Source organism: Bombyx mandarina, chromosome 05 (assembly GCF_030267445.1).
Source record: "Bombyx mandarina strain Sakado chromosome 05, ASM3026744v2".
Lineage (NCBI taxonomy): Eukaryota > Metazoa > Arthropoda > Insecta > Lepidoptera > Bombycidae > Bombyx > Bombyx mandarina.
This window is the reverse complement of record NC_143212.1, coordinates 6086517-6108338: the sequence shown is the minus strand read 5'-3', so window position 1 is coordinate 6108338 and position 21822 is coordinate 6086517. Positions and strand designations below refer to the sequence as shown.

General features: G+C 39.0%; 1 protein-coding gene across 1 annotated transcript; it reads left to right on the top strand.

Annotated features, from left to right (window-relative positions):
• The first annotated feature begins 11010 nt into the window (after positions 1–11010).
• Or-15 (olfactory receptor 15) lies at positions 11011–15591 on the top strand. Its single transcript, XM_089727599.1, has 5 exons — positions 11011–11782; positions 11863–11965; positions 12283–12384; positions 12743–12898; positions 13940–15591. The coding sequence occupies exons 1-5, from the start codon at positions 11019–11021 to the stop codon at positions 14003–14005; spliced, it is 1191 nt and encodes a 396-aa protein (XP_089583725.1). The 5' UTR covers positions 11011–11018; the 3' UTR covers positions 14006–15591.
• The last annotated feature ends 6231 nt before the right edge of the window (positions 15592–21822 follow it).

The following is a 21822-nucleotide window of genomic DNA, read 5'->3' as shown; positions in this document are numbered from 1 at the left end:
CAATTGTAATGCTGTCTGACATTAATATCTCATAGATGACGCTGTGTTAAAAATAGCAACGTTTCACATAAGCTACAATTTAATGGCATAAACACCATGCGTTGCTGAGGCTAAAGTATAAGCGAAATTTATTTCGTAGTAAACGCAATACAGTGAAATTCGATTGTTCTTACTTTGTCAATTTTTGGTATTACCATAGCCGGCTGCGTGTTATTTAGAAAAAAAAAACCTTAGCCACAGCAACACGTGGCCGGGGGCCGGGTCTGCTAGTTATTTATATTAGATGGCCGCTGGGGCCGAAAAGTTCTTGGAAAGTGCAGCGTGGGTAGGCCTCCTACGAGGTGTATCGACAACTTGCTAAAAGTCGCGGGAGTCCGTGGGATGTAAGCTGCACAAGACCGGTTATTGTGGCGAACTTTGAGGTAGACGTATGTTCAGCAATTGACGTTATTGGGTTAACAAAAAAAAAAATGTTTCAAAGATAATATGCGACATCTCACGTTACGAATACATACCTAGTACATAGGTAGTAGTGGTATAGTGTGGTGACGGAGTAAGAATACAATCTGTCACCACCCCTATACTATCCCAGGGAATCGTAAGAACCGACTATGGGAATATGCACAAGACATCAGTGCAAGTGAAGAATGTCAAATTAAGCCCTATACCAACCTGTCGAGCCAGCGTGGCACAGTAGGCTATATACCTCCATGGGACCATGATGAGACCACGTACTGGCAAACGCAGTGTGGGACGGCTACCAACCAGATGGACCGACGACCTAGTGTGCATCGCTGGGTCACGTTGGATGCAGGTGGCAACGGATCGGCCGCACTGAAGATCACTTGGAGAGGCCAATGTTCAGCAGTGGACAGTGGACAGGCTGAGATTATGAGATGAGTGGTATACACTCTTTATTTCTTGATTAAATAGGCAGCGTAGTCAACGTACTCAATAGTGCCACTAGACTCAGTTTTTGATTGGTTATTTTAAGAATCACCAAGAAGGGTCGTTCAGGTAATTTAGACTGAGGCGGGATATGAAATATTTAAATGTCAAAAGAAAACATAAAAATCCATTTTCAGCTCTATTTGTATTTTGTTTGTTGGTAATAAATATAAAAGTTATGAAAAGTCAATTTCAGTTTTCAAAATGTCAAGGACAAAACAAAAGTGCAAATGTGATACATGGAATGAATCTAAATCTATGGTTCATCAAAGAATACGGCTGAAGATTGATCATTAGCTGAACATTAGAATATATTCGTATGTTGTGACGAGTCTCTGAATAATAATGATGAATTTGAATAATGATGAATGATGATGATAATGAATGATTGTATTAGAGCAACAACAATTAGTAAAATATAATTCTTAGATTTGGTATCCATTTCTTAAAAGGTTCAAATAATATTCAGTTTATCTTCAAGTCAACTTTAACAAAACTGCTTACCCCTGAAATTCGCACGATGAAAACGAATATACTATTTACCTATACAATATATTATATAGACTATAAAAATTAAGTGTGAAAGCCACCATAACGGTAACACGTAGGTATGAAGTGGGTCAGGATCAATGAATAAATCTAGATTGAGCGTAATGTGTGCCGACATTACGGTCCTGGGGGACCACCTTCCGGGACCCAAAGACCAGTTGCCACACCGATAGATAACATTACTGTTCGGTCGACGAAAATAAATCTGATAATGGCTAACCCCAGCGACGATTGGGCGTATTGAGATTTGGAGTCATGGCCGGTTAGCGCGTGGCAGTTTTTTTGGTTTAGTAAGTTTACTATTCGAATAAGTAGAGAGCTAAGTGACCAACCTAAACCTAAAATATTTCTATTCCTTTATTAACATGTAAATACACATATACTAACTGTGTGCAAGTACAATACAAGTAAAACATTCCTTATACAGGGTGTTAAGAATAATTGAATTTTTAAATTAAACGATAAACAAACGTCATATGCGAAGTCCAGCAGAAATAATGCTGGTTTTGGTAAGTTTTGAATTCTGTGAATCCGCTATCAAGATTAAATGTATATGTCGGAAACTACCTCAAACGAAACCTCTCATTCCTCCCATAATACATTGCGGAGCCTTGCGTAAAAATGCATTGCGTTGTAGGCTACCGTTGTAGTCTAAAACTGACACTGAGAACGCCTGTCTAGGGACGGCTGACGGTGTTTACATCGTGGGCAACCACTAAACACTAGCTTAGCCGTGAGCTCGTTCGACCATCTAAGCAACAAATAAAAAAAATAAAAAAATCGAATACGTCTCCCATACGTCCGGTACAAAAAAAACCTCCTCAATTTTCTCTTGTAATTCTTAAAAATAGCCCATCCTAAAAAGGCTATAAATTTTATTGTGATTTATGCGAAAGTTAGAAAGTGATAAATAGCAGAATTAAACTTGTCAAAATTTTGAACTGTATGATTAACAAATCACGTTTAGTCAATAAAAAAATAACTTTTTGATTGATGGGTAAATGTTAATCCAGGCAAGAGGGAGTATTCTGTCACATCCATCAATAAAAAATACAAAATCACAACACGTTGCTCATGAGTTATACTCGTACGGTACCTATCTGTCATAAAAAACATATGATCATTATTTTAGCTGATGTTGCTACGAGGCAACGTTTTTATAGCATTTTAAACAGACGAATAAGGCATATTAAGGCAGAAGGCAGATTAAGGAAGAAACACACAAAAACTACAACACAATCAACATTCACGTTTGTTCGAATGAATTAATTGTTAAAGATATTTATTTTACAGGCTTGGTTTGCCACATCTGAATTTTTTTAAACTATTGATGTACATTACAAATAGTATTATTCAGAATTCGTTTGCTACATTTTACTTTTTTAAAACAAGTATGTGTACGATTTGAAATAACATTATTAATGAAAAGAATGATATGGCGTGAACTGTTACTTGCGGCCATGTTTCCAAATCTAAGTCCCGCTAAGTGCATAACGCATTAGCGATGCGACGCCGGCGGACGTCCGCCTTGCGGCTGCCGCGACACCACTTCACGCTTTCAGTTATGTAAACATAACAGGCTTAATGTTAGACTGCCGCAAGCCCGTAGGAAGACACTTCGAAAACCTACTTTAAAATTTAATTTATTTTTGAAAACCGTTGTGCTCTGAAGATTAAAATGCCCGGTTTACTCTTTTCAAGCGATCATACTGTGGCGGTGCTAAAATCCAGCAGACGGGACCATTTGTACGCGGATTCCAGAGAGGAGGACGTTCTCAATTCGAATACGTGTTAGATCAGAACTTTTTGCTGGTGGTAGGACCTCTTGTGAGTCCGCGCGGGTAGGTACCACCGCCCTGCCTATTTCTGCCGTGAAGCAGTAATGCGTTTCGGTTTGAAGGGTGGGGCAGCCGTTGTAACTATACTGAGATCTTAGAACTTATAACTCAAGGTGGGTGGTGCATTTACGTTGTAGATGCCCATGGGCTCCAGTAACCACTTAACACCAGGTGGGCTGTGAGCTCGTCCATCCATCTAAGCAATAAAAAAAGGTAAACGGAATTTGGTGTTTTTTTTTTTAAAGTTGGCCAACTTAATTTAAATTACTATGACTACAGTCGTACTTTGATGACATTCTCATTTTAGATTGTAGACATTTTCTTTTCTTTTCTAATTTTGTATAAAGAATCTATTTGAACTTAAGCAAAAAATCTTTTCTGCTGTCAATAGATTTATTTTAAATTAATTTGAATAGTTATAATAAATTGGGTATTAAAGATTTTACTGATTATTATAAACTATGGATTAGTGTAAACATGAAATACGGAATACAATAATATTTATCGCAGCACATAGTAAGCAACAACGTCACGAACGCAACACATAGAAAAAGTGAATCATTCTTACGAATTAAGAATACAACATTGTTCTTGTAATTCGGTAACATATTATATACGGCCTGAAAAAAGCTACTGACCGAAACGGTTTCTAATACGCAAAAGCAGAATATGAATGAAAAAGTTAATATGGAAGACCACGCGCGCGCGTGAGCCCAAGAAAAAAAAGATGGATGTTCGTGAATAATGCTCGGTCGCGAACTGTAGTAATGGACAGCACTAAATATTGCACCAAGGGAAAATAAATTACGCCTCTTTTTCAGGGACAAAAAAAGTTTTCTTCGTTTTCTCTTTCACTGCTCTTCGGTTCTTGTGTGGAAAAACTTTCATATCGACCTCAGTAGACATTCTTAGGCCTAGTGATTCGCATGCTTATATCCAATTCCTATAATTATTGACAAAGAAATAGAAATGGTCGAGAAAAGAAAATAATGTTAATTTTCTACATTAAATATTGTCTTAAATTTTAATGAAACCGTCTATTTTCGCTACCAGTTAATTCCCAGTTTTGTAAACAAACTAATTCAGTTCTAATTAGATTACAGACAGCTGCATATAAGGTGAAACTTTAAATTGGTGTTCGGACTTACTGCCGCTTTGGTTTTTGCAGTGAAAATCACCACTCCCTTCAGCGCTAAATTGATTCATTACCCTCCAACGTTTCACGTGGATACTCGTAATCAGTGTTATTGTACGGTACCGTAGAGCGAATTGTTTATTGTTTTGCAGTTCGGAAATTGCTGTTTGAAATGTACTTTATTTCTGATTTGATTTAAAAGGTTATGTGTTTTTTTAATTTATCAGCTAGTATGCCATAGATATTTAGCCTTAAAACTTTTGGTGAACTACGATTGGGCTGTGTCCTCTAATCAGGAAAACTACTTAAAAATCAGGCTGTGGTTTTTTAGTCTGTTCAATTAGAACCAGTTTTATCAAACTGTTTTTATATAATTACGATTACCTGAATGTAGAAACGGAGTCCTAAATAATATACTATTTTATTACACTCTAATGATATTATTTAAAAGTAAAAAAATCATTAGGGTTTTGCGTGAATGTGGTTTGAAATACTCAATTTATAATTCAGAGAACTGTTATTTACTCAAGCTAGCATAAAGCAATCTAAATATTAAATTGAAATCGAGAACCCGTCCGATTACATATACCGACCACTTTAAAAAGGTTGAAATCCTTCTGTATTCCACGTGTTCTAATTTAAATAACCTAATCCACGGTGTAGTGGTGCTGCGGACAGTAATCAGTCGACAGTAAAGCGTCGTCCTAAGGGATTTAGTTTCAATCACAGCGGTGGTCGCCGGATCGTGATTAATGCATACTAAACAGGGCACACATAGTCACTTTCCGGATAATTTACTTTCTAGTACAGTGTCCGTAGCTTCGTCTGAAGTCGTCTCGTGCGTTAAAGTTTCTCGTACAAGGATTTCTGATTAAATCGGTTTTGAAATTCAAATTTAGAAATCAATTTCACTGATTCTGCTGTAAATTCTCTATCGTTCTAGTGTATTTTTTGTGGTTTCATATATGTTTAAGTTTCAACGCTTGTTATCAGTCAATTGTAATTACTGGTGGTAGGAACGTTTGTGAGTCCGCGCGGGTAAATACCACCACCGTGCCTATTTCTGCCGTGAAGCAGTAATGCGTTTCGGTTTGAAGGGTAGGCCAGCCGTTGTATACTGAGATCTTAGAACTTATATCTCAAGGTGGGTGGCGCATTTACGTTGTAGATGTCTATGGGCTCCAGTAACCACTTAACACCAGGTGGGCTGTGAGATCGTCCGCCCATCTAAGCAATAAAAAAAAGAGTAGCTGACACTACTAGATGTTTGTATGATTATTCTTCCTTAATTTGTCACACTTGACAGAGCGGTCGTGGTTGTTTATAATGCATTTTCATTGGCTAACTTGTGCAAAATATTTGAGGATTCGTACTTTGTTTGATTTTAAGTACATTGTTTGATTATACTTGTAGCTTAACACATTATCTAGTCCAGATTATCAGGACCAGCATCCTCGTTTTGAATGAGATATAGAACTCATCTGAAGCAGGCTGGAGGCAAGATGTCTCGTTTGCTATTTTGCAAGATTCATGTACATCAGCTTATAGACACGTTCTTGGTTTAATTCAACGATCTCCAAATTGGCGTGCGGAGGAGACCCGAAATAATTAGGGGAGTAAGATTCGGGCGAGAGCCCTTTCTGCGCATCCGGCTCGACGGTGACGGGTTGATATGGAGAGAGGGAGAGGCTCTTTCTCACGCCCCGTCGCCTGCTTCTACAATATGGTGCACTCATAGGAGGCAGCGACAAGAGTGTACCGATTTATGCGTTGAGGACACAGTCTCACCCACGCGGAGCATACCACAAAATTGATCGGCCGTGTCAATTAGCAAACCCAGTCGTGGAATTCCACCGTTCATCTCAGGTACAAGTACTTCCCAAAGTAATCGTCTTCGTGTCGTCGACTCACAAGAACTCGACTCAGTCGCAATTCACTTAATCACTGAGGTCCGACCCTCAAAATCTGATTGGATTTGAGAAATTTAAGCAGCAAGTCAAACAAACTTCTAGTTAGCTAAATGTTTTATTAATTTTTATTATAATAGAAGATAGATAAATTTTCACCAACTTTTTGTTAGCTACTATGAAAACTCTGTGATACTCGGAACGTCACTAACCTTAAATTAATTAATAAAATAAGAGTACCGAAACAATAAATAATTTTTGAATTTGTATTTGAAAGTTTCAACCATGCTGATTTCAAGATCTTGAGGCAGCAAAAGTTTTACAAAATTTTATAGCACTCGGAATCCCATTTTCAACGTCGATGATCCAAGACAAAATTACAATTTTGCAAAATTTCAAGAAATGCACATTCATCTGCCTAACTAGCTAGAAACCATTCATCTATTATGAATGTTTAAGATTTGCCCTTTTAAGCACAAGTGGGCAAATAAAGCGTTGCCGGTGACAGGTGACTGACTGGCGGGCAATTAGCGAGCGCGGCCTGTCTGTGGAAACAAAAGGGCCTCTTAGTTTCACTTAATTAAAAAACAGGAAGCCGACGTGCCGCAGAGAGAAATTGCTGTAGAGCAACATAGCCCGGGTACTATGTTAAAAATATCAAAATCATAAGGACATTCCTTTCTATAAGAATAATTCTTACCTAAGGTCTTTACTTGAACTTAATATTTCACTTACGTATTCGCGTAAAACAATGATATGGATTTTAGCTGACTAGGGTTTATTATTGGGCCAATAAATGTATACATACATTATTGGAGCACATAGACATCTACAACATAAATGCCGCCACCCACCTTGAGATAATCATAATTCTAAGGTGTCAGTATAGTTGTAATGGCTGCCCCACCCTTCAAACCGAAATGCATTACAGCTTCACGGCAGAAATAAGCAGGGTGGTACCTACCCGTGCGGACCCACAAGAGGTTCTATCACCAGTAAAAAAACCTGCTCATGAACTTGCATCTATTCTTGTATTAATAGACTAAACGTTAAATTTTTAATCTAGTTTTTGTGTTTAACTTCAACATTTTTAAAGACTGCACCCATATAATTTTGTTCTAAAATTGTTAGCATTGAAATATGGATAAGGCACTAAAGCAAAAATTTGTTTTGAAATCTTTCAATTTCGAAAGATGACATCAACGATTACATTGACTGATATTGATAAAGGAATACAGATTTACACATACTATTACTCACATAATTTTTAACAAAGTCCAATTTGTTTCGTAATTTAAGCATGTCTTCGTTGACTTCGTTACAAAATTATTATAAAGTAGATTTTATCAATAGAAGTCTACGCAGATGAAAACTTTTTTAGTCCCAACCGAACTAGAGACTCTCGTATACATTTAGTTTTATAATTTTCCGGAGTTCATGAGAGTTGCTTTTCACAATAGGTCGCCTGGAGCCATAATTAAGGTAGGTCTCGCCTTCTTTCAAATCCCTCGCAAACTTTGCATGTGTGAATGGAGTTCAGTACATTCAAATTTGATTTAAGCAGTCATTATTGGGTTATTATAATCTGTGCCAAGTCTAATGATACGTTGAAGATTAAAAGGATAAAATGATATTCATACGTAATAAATATTACTAGAGGTCCCGCAGTAGTCGAAATTCGACTAATTGGAATTGCAAGTTTGTACACTATTATGATTGTATTTTATACTTCTATAATCACAAATTTCACCAAGACTACACTATAAAAAAATATTAATAAACACAAACAATATTTAATCTGTTCTCAATTTGACAACAGACGTCAAGAACAAAAGTTTGACAATAAATAGTATGCATGCGTGTGTGCGTCAAATACATTGTCATGGTATGTAGGTGTGTAATGTTTTCTTTATTGATTTAAAGTATCTTTTATGCATTATTTAAAAAAAAATATTAGCATGGTGCACTTCTTCTCTATATTCTCTATAAGTGTGACAATTTCATACTCCTCCGTCCGCGCAATTTTCGTAAAAAGGGATACAAAGTTTTTGCTTCACGTATTAATATATAGATTAAATGAAATACACGTATAACTGTCGAAGGTCATCCGGTCATGTAATTCGGTCATCAACGGTATTCGTTATGGCTGTTTTCGTCTATATCATTGATTTTTTTATAGACTTTGAAGAAACTTTTCTGATATCGATTATGGGGAATGTTGTAGATGATTCGTAAATTCGCCCCAGGGAAAAGATGGCTCGATTCTACCATCATTAAAAATGAATGTACTCAGTACTTATTATTTGTTGATGTATGTACTGCGTCTTATTTTGGATAAGGTTAAGTTTATATTGGAGTTATTGTGCTGTCTTTACGTAGGGATTTGTCTATGACTCCTATGAGGATGATAGCTGTAGATGTTATTCATGGACTTGTTACTTCTCGTTCGAATGGATGCTGTTTACTTCATTTTTCTTTTTTCTTTACTCCTACATTATAATCTAATCGTACTATGGCTTGTGGGTATGAGTTAAGTTTTATTTTCTGCTTCCTTAATAATAATAAAAAATGTAACTGTTAAGCTTATATCTGTATCTAGAGGATGCGATCCTAATTCAAGCGTATCTATCTATCTATATATATATAAATGAATTGCTGTTCGTTAGTCTAGCTAAAACTTGAGAACTTGATTTGGCTAATTTTGGTCTTGAATTACTCGTGGAAGTCCAGAGAAGGTTTGGAAGGTAGATAAATATGAAAATTTACAGAATTAAATAAAAATAACAATTTTGTTTTTCTTGTGATGTGTCCCCCGTCGGACGGATTCCTTTCGTTTATTTTAAGTTTATTTTATACAAAAGTTTAGGTCTTTCATTTATCGATTGAGGCTAGTGCCTCAAAGTCAAAGTAGTCAAAGTCTGCCGGGTCAGCTATTATCAATAAAATTCAGAATATTACCATTTACAAAATTTTAAGCATTTAATTTAACGCGCGATTCACGTAAGTCAAAAATCGGTACACTAGGGTATAATGTATGTATTTGAAAAGAGCCTAAATTATTTTTTTGAAAGGGTAAATTTACAGCCAGTAATTAACAAAACTCGGCGCCTTAGGATTCGCCTTGGAGGAATGAATTTCTATATAAAGCGGGCTATTTCCTTTTATTGTTATTAGTACACGGGTAAATGAATTCTAAGTGCTGAACGAGAATTGTTGGCAAATGAAGAGTGTACTTCATATTTTAATGTTTATCCACTCAAAATTATCATGGAATGTTACTATACTACTAATATTAATGTCGATGAAAATATTACTTGATTGTTCATGTTTTTAAATGACATTGTTATGATGTTCTTTTTTTAAATGTACCTATTTATTTTATGCGGCATCAATACTAGATTGTGAAGTATGTCATCGAATTTTTGAGGATCTGGTACAAACAGCATTGTTTATGTTAAACTCAGTTCTAAGTTCTTAATATCATTGTTAAGTATAACGCATCATCGAAACTCATTAAAATTTGTCATACTAATATGAGTAACGACATCACAATGCCCCGAGAAATGAAACGTTGAAGATTTTAGTAGAATCATTAATCCCCAAGTTTCCGACCCCTTCAATTAAAACGCACCCGAAGGGCTGCACCGTTTTCCAAATTGCAAACACGTCCATTGTATTAATCTACTTGGCGCTTTAAGTATAGGGTCTAATATTAAATATTGATATTTTCCTGTTTTACTTAGCCTTTCCGAATTTACTATCCGTCTTAAAATTTTTGTGAAACTTAATCGAGGATATTTTTACACTAGCTCACTCGTCGAATCCAAATTTGCGAGCGCATGCTCTGTATAATTTACTATTCTTATTTTCATTTAAATTAAGTAAGCTCGCACTTATCGCCATAAATTGTGTGTGTGTGTTTTTTTTATTGCTTAGGTGATTGGACGAGCTTGAGATAAAAGTTCTAAGGCTTTGGTATAGTTACAACGGCTGCTCCACCCTTTTTTTATTGCTTGGATGGGTGGGCGAGCTTACAGCCCACCTGGTGTTAAGCGGTTACTGGAGCCCATAGACATCTACAACGTAAATGCGCCACAAATCTTGAGATATAAGTTCTAAGGGTCTCAGTATAGTTACAACGGCTGTTCCACCCTTCAAACCGAAACGCATTACTTCTTTACGGCAGAAATAGGCAGGGTGGTGGTACCTATCCGCACGGATTCACAAGAGGTCCTACCACCCTTCAAACCGAAACGCATTACTGCTTCACGGCAGAAATAGGCAGGGTATACTAACTACCCGTGCGGAATCACAAGAGATCCTACCGCCAGTAATTACGCAAATTATAATTTTGTGGGCTTGATTTTTACTACAGGATTCCATCACCGTGGAAGACAATCATGGAAGACAAACATTTGTAGAAAAGTGTGAATCTAGAAAATAAACAATGAATACTACAAAACAATTCTACAAAGAGTGACCTTATTGTATTGCCAATTATGAGATCATTAAAAAAGGCGGCAGTATTGCTATAGTGTTTAATTAAATTCTTTTTGCATCAGAATAATTTACAGCTAATTAACACCTTTAATCCGAGTGAAGGTGTATTTCGAGTTTAATGTTCAGGGAACTGCTGTAAGAATGATGACGCTCGTTTATCAAACAGACATTTTCAAACCAAATGTATTTTTCTGGAAAATATTTGGGATATGGGCCGACAGGAAATCTTCCAAAACTTACAAATATTATTCGTTTGTTTTTTTATTTATAACTTTAATTATGTATAACTCGCTCCTAGCTATTAATCTGTTGTACACCCCTCTTAAAATTGAGTTATTAATCCGGGAAGTTATATTTTGTTTTACAGAAATAACAGTCACAACTAAAGTTTTAATGATTTTATTCAAGCGAAATAAAATTTTGGACGCCTTCGATTTGTTGAATAAAAAGGAATTCCGAGGAAACAGCGAAGAAAGCTCTGCTATTATCCAAAAAAACAATTCCGCTTACAAAACATACTGGAAACTGTACGCCATATTATCTAATTTCGCTTATTCGTCCCAAGTTCTTGGACCTCTAATAGTGAAACTGATATGGAAAACAAAACTAGAACTACCAATATGTAACTATTATTTTTTGAACGAAGAGCTTCGTCACGATTTTTTTTCTGGCTGGTATATTTATCAATCTTTTGGTATGTACGGGCACATGATGTACAACGTCAACATTGATACTTTCATTTCGGGACTTCTTATGATGGCGGTGACGCAGCTAAAGATAATACAAACTAAGCTTTTAAGCCTGAAGCTAAATCCAAGGGAACGAAAAATGGACAGGGGTCTTATGAACATAACGGAAGTATTAAAGTTAAACGAGATCTTAAAGCACTATGAGCTCGTATTGAAGTAAATGTTAATTTAGACTTTGTATTTTCATTTTAGTTCTAACGGAGAACGTCATTGAAATATTAATTTTAATGTTTCAGATATTGTTCAACGGTGCAAAGCATATTGGACGTTGCGATGTTCGTTCAGTTCGGGGTGGCTTCAGCGATTATATGCGTTGCTATGTGTGGTTTGATAATGGTGGTAAGATGAGATATGTTATTGACTGTATAATATTCCACTTGATATAAATTAAAGTTTCACTAACACTTAGTTTTAGTGATTTTCGCGAGACGAAGACATAATCAAAACTACTTTTAAGGTTAAAATTCGGTAAATCATTATTGAATCATCTTACTGTTTCTGATGTTGCAAATACTTTATTGGTGTTAGTTTGAAAAAGCGTGACACAATATCCCTTTTTTCGTGGCTGTCGTTAATTACATAACAATAATATAGCTCGAGAAGGCAATTCGGTATGTCTGTTTCCCATTTTTATTTATTTATCATTTAATTTGCAGCGTTCTTCTACTGAAACCTTATTGTTCATGGTAACTTATCTATTTGCCATGACCTTACAAATATTCGTACCGGCGTGGATGGGAACTCAATTACATTTCCAAGTAAGTAAATTATATGATAACGCATATTGAAACTATGTTAAATTTGTAGTAATCACGAAATACTGATAAATTATTGAGAACAGACGAAGACATAATAATGTTTTTTTTTTATTGCTTAGATGGGTGGTACCACCGGTGATTAGGCAAATTATAATTTTGCGGGTTTGATTTTTATTACACGATGTTATTCCTTCACCGTGGAAGTCAATCGTGAACATTCGTTGAGTACGTATTTCATTAGAAAAATTGGTAACCGCCTGAGATTCGAACACCGGTGCATCGCTCAACACGAATGCACCGGACATCTTATCCATTAGGCCACGACGACTTCTAATGAACGTGACGTAATGATTTTCAGAGTCAAGAACTAGTGTTTGCTGCTTACAATAGCGAATGGATACCACGGTGTCAGTCTTTTAAACGAAGCATCATTATTTTCGTGGAGCGTGCGAAAATTCCTATTACTATAACGGGATTGAAAATGTTTCCGCTTTCTTTAGCAACATTTACTTCGGTAAGGAATCGGGGTAAATTTGTAATACTCGTATCTAGGTTAAAAGATTTTTGCCGGATATTGAATAAGGATTTTCAGACTAATTATAAGCAAATTCAGAACTTAAATAGTAGTAAGTTTAGGACTATATTTTTTATCGTTATCGAATCCTATATAAATCATAATGGGAATACCACTGCTAATCATGAAATCTCAATTTTATTTTAGAACTGTAGAAATGCCATGCCGTTTTCGAACTGTAAGATGAAAATAAATAAATAAATATGTGTATAGTTAGCACTACAAGCAGTAATGGCGCAAGTTTGTATGTTGTTTGGACTTGGTTTAATTTTATGAAGGTTCATCGTGATAATTAGGGACGTTGAGTAGATGGCAAAAATTAAATACCTTTTCCAAATTTTAAATTATAGCATATTAGCATAACGCAATACCAGTTAAAGGTTTTTTTTCTTATTATTTTCCCTATACGAATGCATAAAAACTAAAAGTAATATTCATAAAATGGAATACAATTTTATCTTACTTCATTTGAATTTATGAATTTCAAAAGGTTCCAAAAATTCAAAAGAGAGCTTCGAAGAGAGCTTCGATAACAATACACCCTGTATTGTATACATATTGATAACAATACACCCTGTATTGTTATACTATCTAATTTGTCAATACATTTATTGAAATTTTTATTAGAGGCTTTCAGCTCTAACGCTAGGAGCAGGCTTAGCGACCCCGGTAACCGTACTCGTTAAACTCGGCAAAGAGTTCGACGTGCAACCTACCCCATGCATCAGCCCGCTGAGTTTCTCGCCGGATTTTCCCAGCGGGTCCCGATTCCGATCCGGTAGTAGATTCAATCGCGAAGCAGCTGCTCTTGAGTTATTAGGTCTTCTTTGGAGGCGCTCGGGTAGCTGTCAGCTAATCCCACCCCTCTTGGCTGAATTTTTGTTCGCCCACCTGTCTTAGTGAAACTGGAAAGGATTCCAAGTCACCAATCATAAAAAATCATAAAAAAAGTATTCATTGATTATATTTAATTCCTTTTAGATAATGAAGACTGCGTATTCGTTCTTCACACTTATCCGGAATATGCAGACTCTCCAAGAAGAATAATAGTAAAATGAAGCTGAGAAATTAAGAGAGAAATTAATTAATTAATTTAATTTATTATTATTATTAATTTAATTAATTAATTTAATTTATTATTATTATTAATTTAATTTATTAATTTAATTTATTATTTATTTATATTTATTTAAAATCTTATTAATTACATAATATTTTTTAAAAAAAATATTAAAAATACAATTTTTAAAAAACACTATATAAAAATAGATTGCCGCTGATGGCGGTGTCTACGACACAAGCCACCAGTGGTTAGGACTCCAGAGTGAGAAACCTCCTCACAATGCGTGCAGTATCGAGGATAACTGCTTTCTGTATTAGGCCCTTAACCCAGCTGGATAACGAAAGTTTCTTAAGATGTTGATCGAAACTTTTCGCTATCAAGCCGTGTACCGATACAACTATTGGAACAATGATGGTTGAATTAACATGCCACATGGCGGTAGTCTCGTGGGCCAGGTCTAAATATTTTATTAATTTGTCCTTTTCTGCCTTCACGAGGTTCTCGTCATGAGGAATGGTGACATCAACCAACACTGCTCGACGCGCAGATCGATCTATTATTACAATATCAGGTTTATTGGCAACAATATACCTATCCGTGATAATAGATCGGTCCCAGTAGAGCGTAACATGACCATTATCAAGAACTGGTTGAGGTTGGTATTGGTAATAAGGTACAGCAGAATCAAGAAAACCATATTTCAGAGCAAGTTGTTGATGGATAATCCTAGCCACTTGGTTATGTCTATGCAAGTACTCGCCGTTAGCAAACCGAGAACAGCCAGAAACAATATGTCTAATAGACTCTCCCGGACGGTGGCATGCCCGACAAATGTCGACCGTCCCATCCTTTAGTATATATTTCCGGTAGTTGTTCGTCATGATAACTTCGTCCATAATTGCAAAGATAAAACCTTCAGTTTCCCCAAAGAGGTTACTGAATCGTAACCAGGCCACAGAAGCTAATTGGTCTACATCAGGCCCTGTGAGAGCCCGGTAGAACCTACCGTGTAACTCCTTGCTCCTCCATACGGTTATGCGATCTGAAATACCCTCTACCTTCAGCCTCTTCCAATTCCCGTTAGCTAAGGATAGCGGAGTTAGCCCCTTATCGACTGCAACGACATCCCGATACATATTCACGTTCATCTTAAGGAAATATTCCCTAAGGTTGTATATCTCTCGGTTATGTAGATCCTTGGCATTCAAAATACCACGACCCCCACATTTCCGAGGAATATACAACCTCATTACAGACGAACGTGGATGATGCATTCTGTATGCCGTTAACAATCGCCTGACTTTTCTGTCCAGTACGTCCAGCTCTGATTGCGTCCACCTTAGTATGCCAAAGGAATATGTTAACATAGGCATGACCCAACCATTAAACGCTCGGATTTTGTTTCCGCCTGATAAATGGCTTTTTAAGACCTTTATAAGACGACCAAAAAACCGATCTCTAAACGATTGTTTCATATCTGCGTCAACAATATTCAGCACTTCAAACATACCAAGGTACTTGTAAGTTTCCGATTCACAAAGAGACTTGAGGACCACACTATGGTTAAGTAGTAAGCAATCTGAGCTTACAACTTTACCTCTCTGTACATCTATCAACACCAAATTCCATCCCAATGGCTTTACTAAAACTGTCGGTTATTTTTAGTAAACTCACTAAGTCTGGTTTTTTGGAAGCAAATAATTTGAGATCATCCATGAACAAGAGATGTGATATAGCCTCAGCTCCTCTGCGAAGTCGGTAGCCTAGCGTTGAATCTTTAAGTAATGTACTTAAAGGATTAAGCGCCAAACAAAACCACAAAGGACTCAGACTGTCGCCCTGAAAGATACCCCGCTTAATCCTTATTAAATTCGGGGCAGCAGAAGAAGTCATCTGACCTGGTTGACTAAGAAACGTAGACCATTGACCCATGCATGAGCTAAGAAAGGAGCATAGTATGGGATTTATTTTATATAGCTCTAAAACTCTCATTAGCCATGTATGAGGCACAGAGTCATACGCTTTCTTATAATCAATCCAAGCCATATGAACGTTCCTCTTACCCCGCCGAACTTGTTGAGTAATGGTCATGTCAATGAGTAGCAAATCTTTTGTACCTCGAGACCCAGCCTTACATCCATTCTGATTAGGTGATAAAATGTTATTATTAAAAATGTGGTTTTGAATTTTGATTCTCAAAATGGATGTAAGTAGCTTATAGTTGGTAGGTAAGCATGTAATTGGTCTGTAATTCTTGGGATCCGAGGTATTGCCAGATTTATAAATCAAATAAGTGATACCAGATGTCATGAAATCTGGGAGTGATCCCATCTCAAGGGCCTGTTGGAATTGAGCTGCCAGGCGTTCATGTGAACTTCGGATCCACTTGATCCAGTAACTGTGCAGTCCGTCCGGTCCCGGACTTTTCCAATTTGGCATTGAACGTACTGCACGAGAAACATCAATGGCGGATATTGTTATTGGATCCATCTCTTTATACGATTCACATTCCCGCCTGACAGTTTGTATCCATTCCCCTTCAGAGTGACCAATGGGTATCGACCAAATATTTTTCCAAAATGTTGACATGTCCTCTTCATTGACATTGTATGGCTCATCGGTCACTTGGGATTGAGACGACTCCCAGTTTCTGTATACACTTCTTTGATCTCTTTGGAAAACTCTATTCAAATGGTATCGCTCAGATCTTAGACGATACCGACGAATACGGCTTGCCCAAGCATAAACTTTTTGCTTCCAGAAGTCTATGCGCTCAATAATACAGGTCATGTATTCGTTTGAGCTTATTCCAGTTCCGGCAAAAGCCTGATCGACGAAACACATAACCCGTGGACGAGTATTTCCTTTCTGGAAGCACATAAGCTTTGCTATAAGAATCCTGGACCTATCAATTCGCTTCTCAATTCTGCACTGCCATTGTGGTTTAGTAGGGGGTCGATAGGCTGTCTGGGTTAAATTTGGAGACTTAACCTCAGCTACACGACAAACCGCTACCGCACCGCAGTACAGAAGTGAGTGTAATAGCAACCTAAGCGGACAACAACCTATAAATCAGCAATTTATCAATTCTACACTATATATTTGTTGAATTGCATATTGAAGCATAGTTCAAAACAGTTACTTCATCAGGAACATCTATCTATTGAGTAATAATAATACCATTATGTAATAATCATTGTATATTCATTTATTTATGATAAATGGCAAATAGAAACATTTTATATACATAATAATATTTATTTAATAACGTAATAATTATACTTATCTTTTAATTCACAATGTCCACACTTATACACAGTATCAAGCCAGAGAGAGAGCTCCGCACCGCCCGACGTCTTAACCGAGAATGAATCGAGATTTGTCGGCGCAGGGGCTTTTGTAGGCGGTGACAAACAACTATGCGTCATACTTGTTTGTCATCGCTCGAACGTTGGCTTTAATTTAAAATTGTATTTACTGCAATTATTTATAAATATATTATTACTTAATTTACTAACATTATTTGCGTTATATTTCTATACCTATACATAGGCATAAACTATCAATATATTATTACTTAATTTACTAACATTATTTGTGTTATATATCTATACCTATACATAGGCATAAGCTATCAAGTGCGTATCAATTAGATCCGTACTTGATTCTAAATAGGGTTTTAGAATAGAGTCCAGGGCCCCTACAAGCGAAACATTACGTCTATGCATAGGCAAACGTGGTAATCGTGGTCTAGAGCAGGAGGAAACTAACCTATATTCTTGAATAGAATCCTCCAAAGCACTACTCAAACGCTCATAGTCCTGGTTACTTGCACAAACCTGTTCTTGAATTTCCTCATCGTGTTGTATTATTGGGGCGACGGTGTCAGTTACCACATGGTTTTCTTGTGGTTCGATGGGAACAGGTAGCGCTTCGTAGCGTAGTCGATCAAGAAGAGACTGGTCCAACAGCCTAAGCCGCTGGATAGCCCTCACCTGATCTGACAGTCGTTGTGTCGAAACATTCACGGTCGGGCACAATGTCTGAAACACAGAGAACATTTTTGAGCGATACGCAGAAAGGTTGGTTTCTCCCTCCGTAGCTTCATAGTACGCTCGCATGACATTCATATTTATATTTTGGTTCCAACGCATGCGAGAGCGCACTACACCACTGGTAGCGGGGACCGTAGACGGGGCATTTCGCCTCGTTGATCCCAAGCGTGCCAATGGTGGGCGGCCCCGGCGCACAGGTCTTGGCGGCGCAGAGGACGGCTGTGTTTCGTCGCTGGATAAATTTTCAATTCTCGTCGGACTTGGAGAGCCATCCGACGAACACGACGGAATACATGGTGATGTTCTTCGTGCGCCACAGGTCACCTGTCTACACTGTCGACTTGGATTTTTCCTTAATGCAGTTGTCGTCGACATGGACGTGTCACATTGCAGTTTTCTTTAAATTCTTTATTTTCGTTTTTGCATCCAACTTTACACTTTCTCTTTTTGTTTTTATCATTTTTAAAATTTAATTATTTGTATTTTTTCTATAAACATTTGTAAAAATTTAGGTAAAATTAAATAAATTTGAATTTTGCAATTTTTGACACGTCTGTTGTTGTAGACGGTTTCCATGGTTATATTATTATTAATTTAATTAATTAATTTCATTTAATTATTTCTGAGAAATTAAAGCAAAATCGTATAAGTCTTTGGAGCAAGTTTAAATTAAAAAATATTAACTTTTTATTGCTTTTAGAAGTTGACGAGCGAAAAGCCTTTCTAATGGTGAGTGATCACCGTGCCTCATGGATATAAGCGATACGAGAAGCACAATCAAGCTACCTGGTGAAGCCATCGCTATCACTGTTTGCATTTAATCAATTATTATAAATTTAAAATTTTTTTTTTTTTTTTTTTTTTTTTTTTTTTTTTTTTTTTTTTTTTTTTTTTTTTTTTTTTTTTTTTTATTGCCTTTGTAGGCAGACGGGCATACGGCCCACCTGATGGTGAGTGGTTACCGTCGCCCATGGACTTCAGCAATGCCAGGGGCAGAGCCAAGCCGCTGCCTACCGCTTAATACTCTCCACAAGCCTCGTTTGAAGAAGGACATGTCATAGCGCTCGGGAAACACCGTGGAGGGGAGCTCATTCCATAGCCGGATGGTACGTGGCAAAAAAGATCTCTGGAAACGCACTGTGGATGATCGCAGTGGCTCCAGGTAGTATGGATGAACTCTACTCCGGTGGCGGGCGGTGCGATGGTAAAAACGAGATGCTGGTATCATCTCGAACAATTCCTCAGAGCACTCCCCATGGAACATACGGTACAAAATACAGAGGGAACCGAAGTCCCTCCGCAGACCCAGAGGCTCCAAACGATCCGAGAGAATGGGATTATCGACAATCCGAGCGGCCCTCCTCTGTATGGAGTCAAATGGAAGAAGCTGGTATTTGGGAGCCCCAGCCCAGAGATGGGAGCAGTACTCCATGCGAGGCCGGACTTGTGCTTTATAAAGCAAAAGTCTTTGTCCAGGCGTGAAGTACCGCTTCGCTCTGTTGAGGACTCCCAGCATTTTGGACGCCAACTTGGCTTTGCCTTCCAAATGACTCCGAAACTGGACATCGCTCGAAATGTCGACCCCAAGTATCCCGATACTCTCGGAAGGTTGCAGGGATACTCCTTGGAATTGCGGCGCCATGACAAAGGGGTCCTTCTTCGCAGTGAACGCGCAAACTTGTGTCTTTATCGGGTTGAATTGAACCAAGTTCAATTCACCCCATTCGGAGACTCGCCCCAGAGAGTTCTCCACTTCAGACACAAGTTTTGATCGTCTCTCTTGCACCACGCTCCGAGAGAGACTCTGATGGCCGATATATCGCGCATCCCCCGTGCTGTCATCCGCATAGCAATGCATGCCATCAATAGACAGCATGTCATTGATATACAGGATGAAAAGCGTGGGGGAGAGCACCGAGCCTTGTGGAACGCCAGCGTTAATGGTCATGGTATCAGAACAGTCACCGTCTACAACGACCGTGATGCTCCGCCCATCCAAAAAGCTAGCGATCCACTTGCAGAGACCCTCGGGGATTCCGTAAGATGGTAACTTCGATAGAAGTGCCCTATGTCAGACCCTGTCGAAGGCCTTCGCGATATCAAGGCTCACAGCAAGAGCCTCGCCCTTGCTCTCCAAGGCTTCAGCCCACCTGTGAGTAAGGTATACAAGAAGATCGCCAGCTGAGCGACCGTGACGGAAACCGTACTGTCGGTCACTGATCAGCTGGCGATCCTCCAGATACTTCAGGAGTTGTATATTAATTATTCGCTCCATCACCTTGGAAAGCAAGGAAGTTATCGCGATAGGCCTATAGCTCGATGGGTCCGACCGGTCACCCTTCTTGGGGATAGGGTGGACGTGGGCAGTCTTCCATGAAGACGGAACCCTGTTAGTGCAATAAGAGAGGCGATACAAACGCGTTAGCGCAGGCGTCAGCTCAGGGGCGCACGTTTTCAGAACCACTGCAGGGATGCCGTCTGGCCCGCTCGACTTATGGACGTCCAGGAGTCGGAGTTCCCGCCTGACTGCACACTGTGTAAAGCAGATCTCCGGCAGGGAACTATCACACCGGAGGATGTTCGGTGGTGTGGCACCCCCGTCGTCCACAGTCGAGTTCGAGGCGAAGAGTTTGACCAGAAGGTCAGCCTTCTCTTTCGCACTATGGGCCAGACTGTCATCGGACTTGCGTAGTGGTGGGAGACTAGACCTGCAAAAGTTACCTTCTGCAGCTTTGGCGAGCGACCAAAAAGCACGGCTCCCAGAGGGATAGCTCTTCAGTCGCTCGCCAATTCTAGCAACGTGCTCCGATTTCGCCCTGGCAATAACCTTCTTGTAGGACCTGGAAGCGGCGTTATATTTCCGCCTTTCCCCTGAGATGTTAGGATTCCGACGTCTCCTGGCATTATCCCATGCCACGTATGCGGACCGCTTGAGGTGTGCAGCATCCCTGCTGGCATTATTATACCAGGGTCTGCTGCGACCCCCAACGGGCACTTCAGAGGAGGGAATAAACAATTCCATCCCCTGGAGCACCACGTCTTTAAGACGGTCCGCACAGACGTCAGGATCAGCAGAGGAAAAGCAGAACCGCCCCCATGGGTAGGATGCGTAAAATTCACGCAATCCATCCCAATCTGCTGACATATACCGCCAAACTCTTCGATACCCGGTCGTCGTTCGACGATCAGGACGAGAGAGTGGTACGGCAGCACGAATAAGGCAGTGATCAGACGATCCAAGCGGAGCGTCGACCACCACACTGTATCCGGCCGGATCTGTGGTCAGCAGAAGGTCCAACAAAGAAGGCTCGTGCCCCTCGATATCTGGGACACGGGTGGGCTGTGTCACCAGCTGGGAGAAGCCGTAGGCCAAGGCGAAATCGTAGGCAGTCCGACCCGGGAGGTCAGTGGTTCTGGACCCCAACCACTCTTGGTGGTGAGCGTTAAAGTCTCCAAGAACCACCACCTCCGCAGATGGGTACTGCTCAAGCACGCGGTTAGTCCCCTCTTGCACATGCTCAAACAGAGCTGAACCTGCATCACTGCTGTGGGACCTGTACAGGCACGCGTAGATTCGGCTACGGCCCCCGTGATCTACGCGCAGCCACAAGAGGGACAGGTCCCGTTGTTCGAGGCCCCGAAGACGGCGACAACAGACATCAGCCCGGACGAATACGCACACCCCGGCTTTACGCAGGAAGTTGTGCTCCAATACGTAGCCGGGGTATTCAAGGTATGAGGTATCA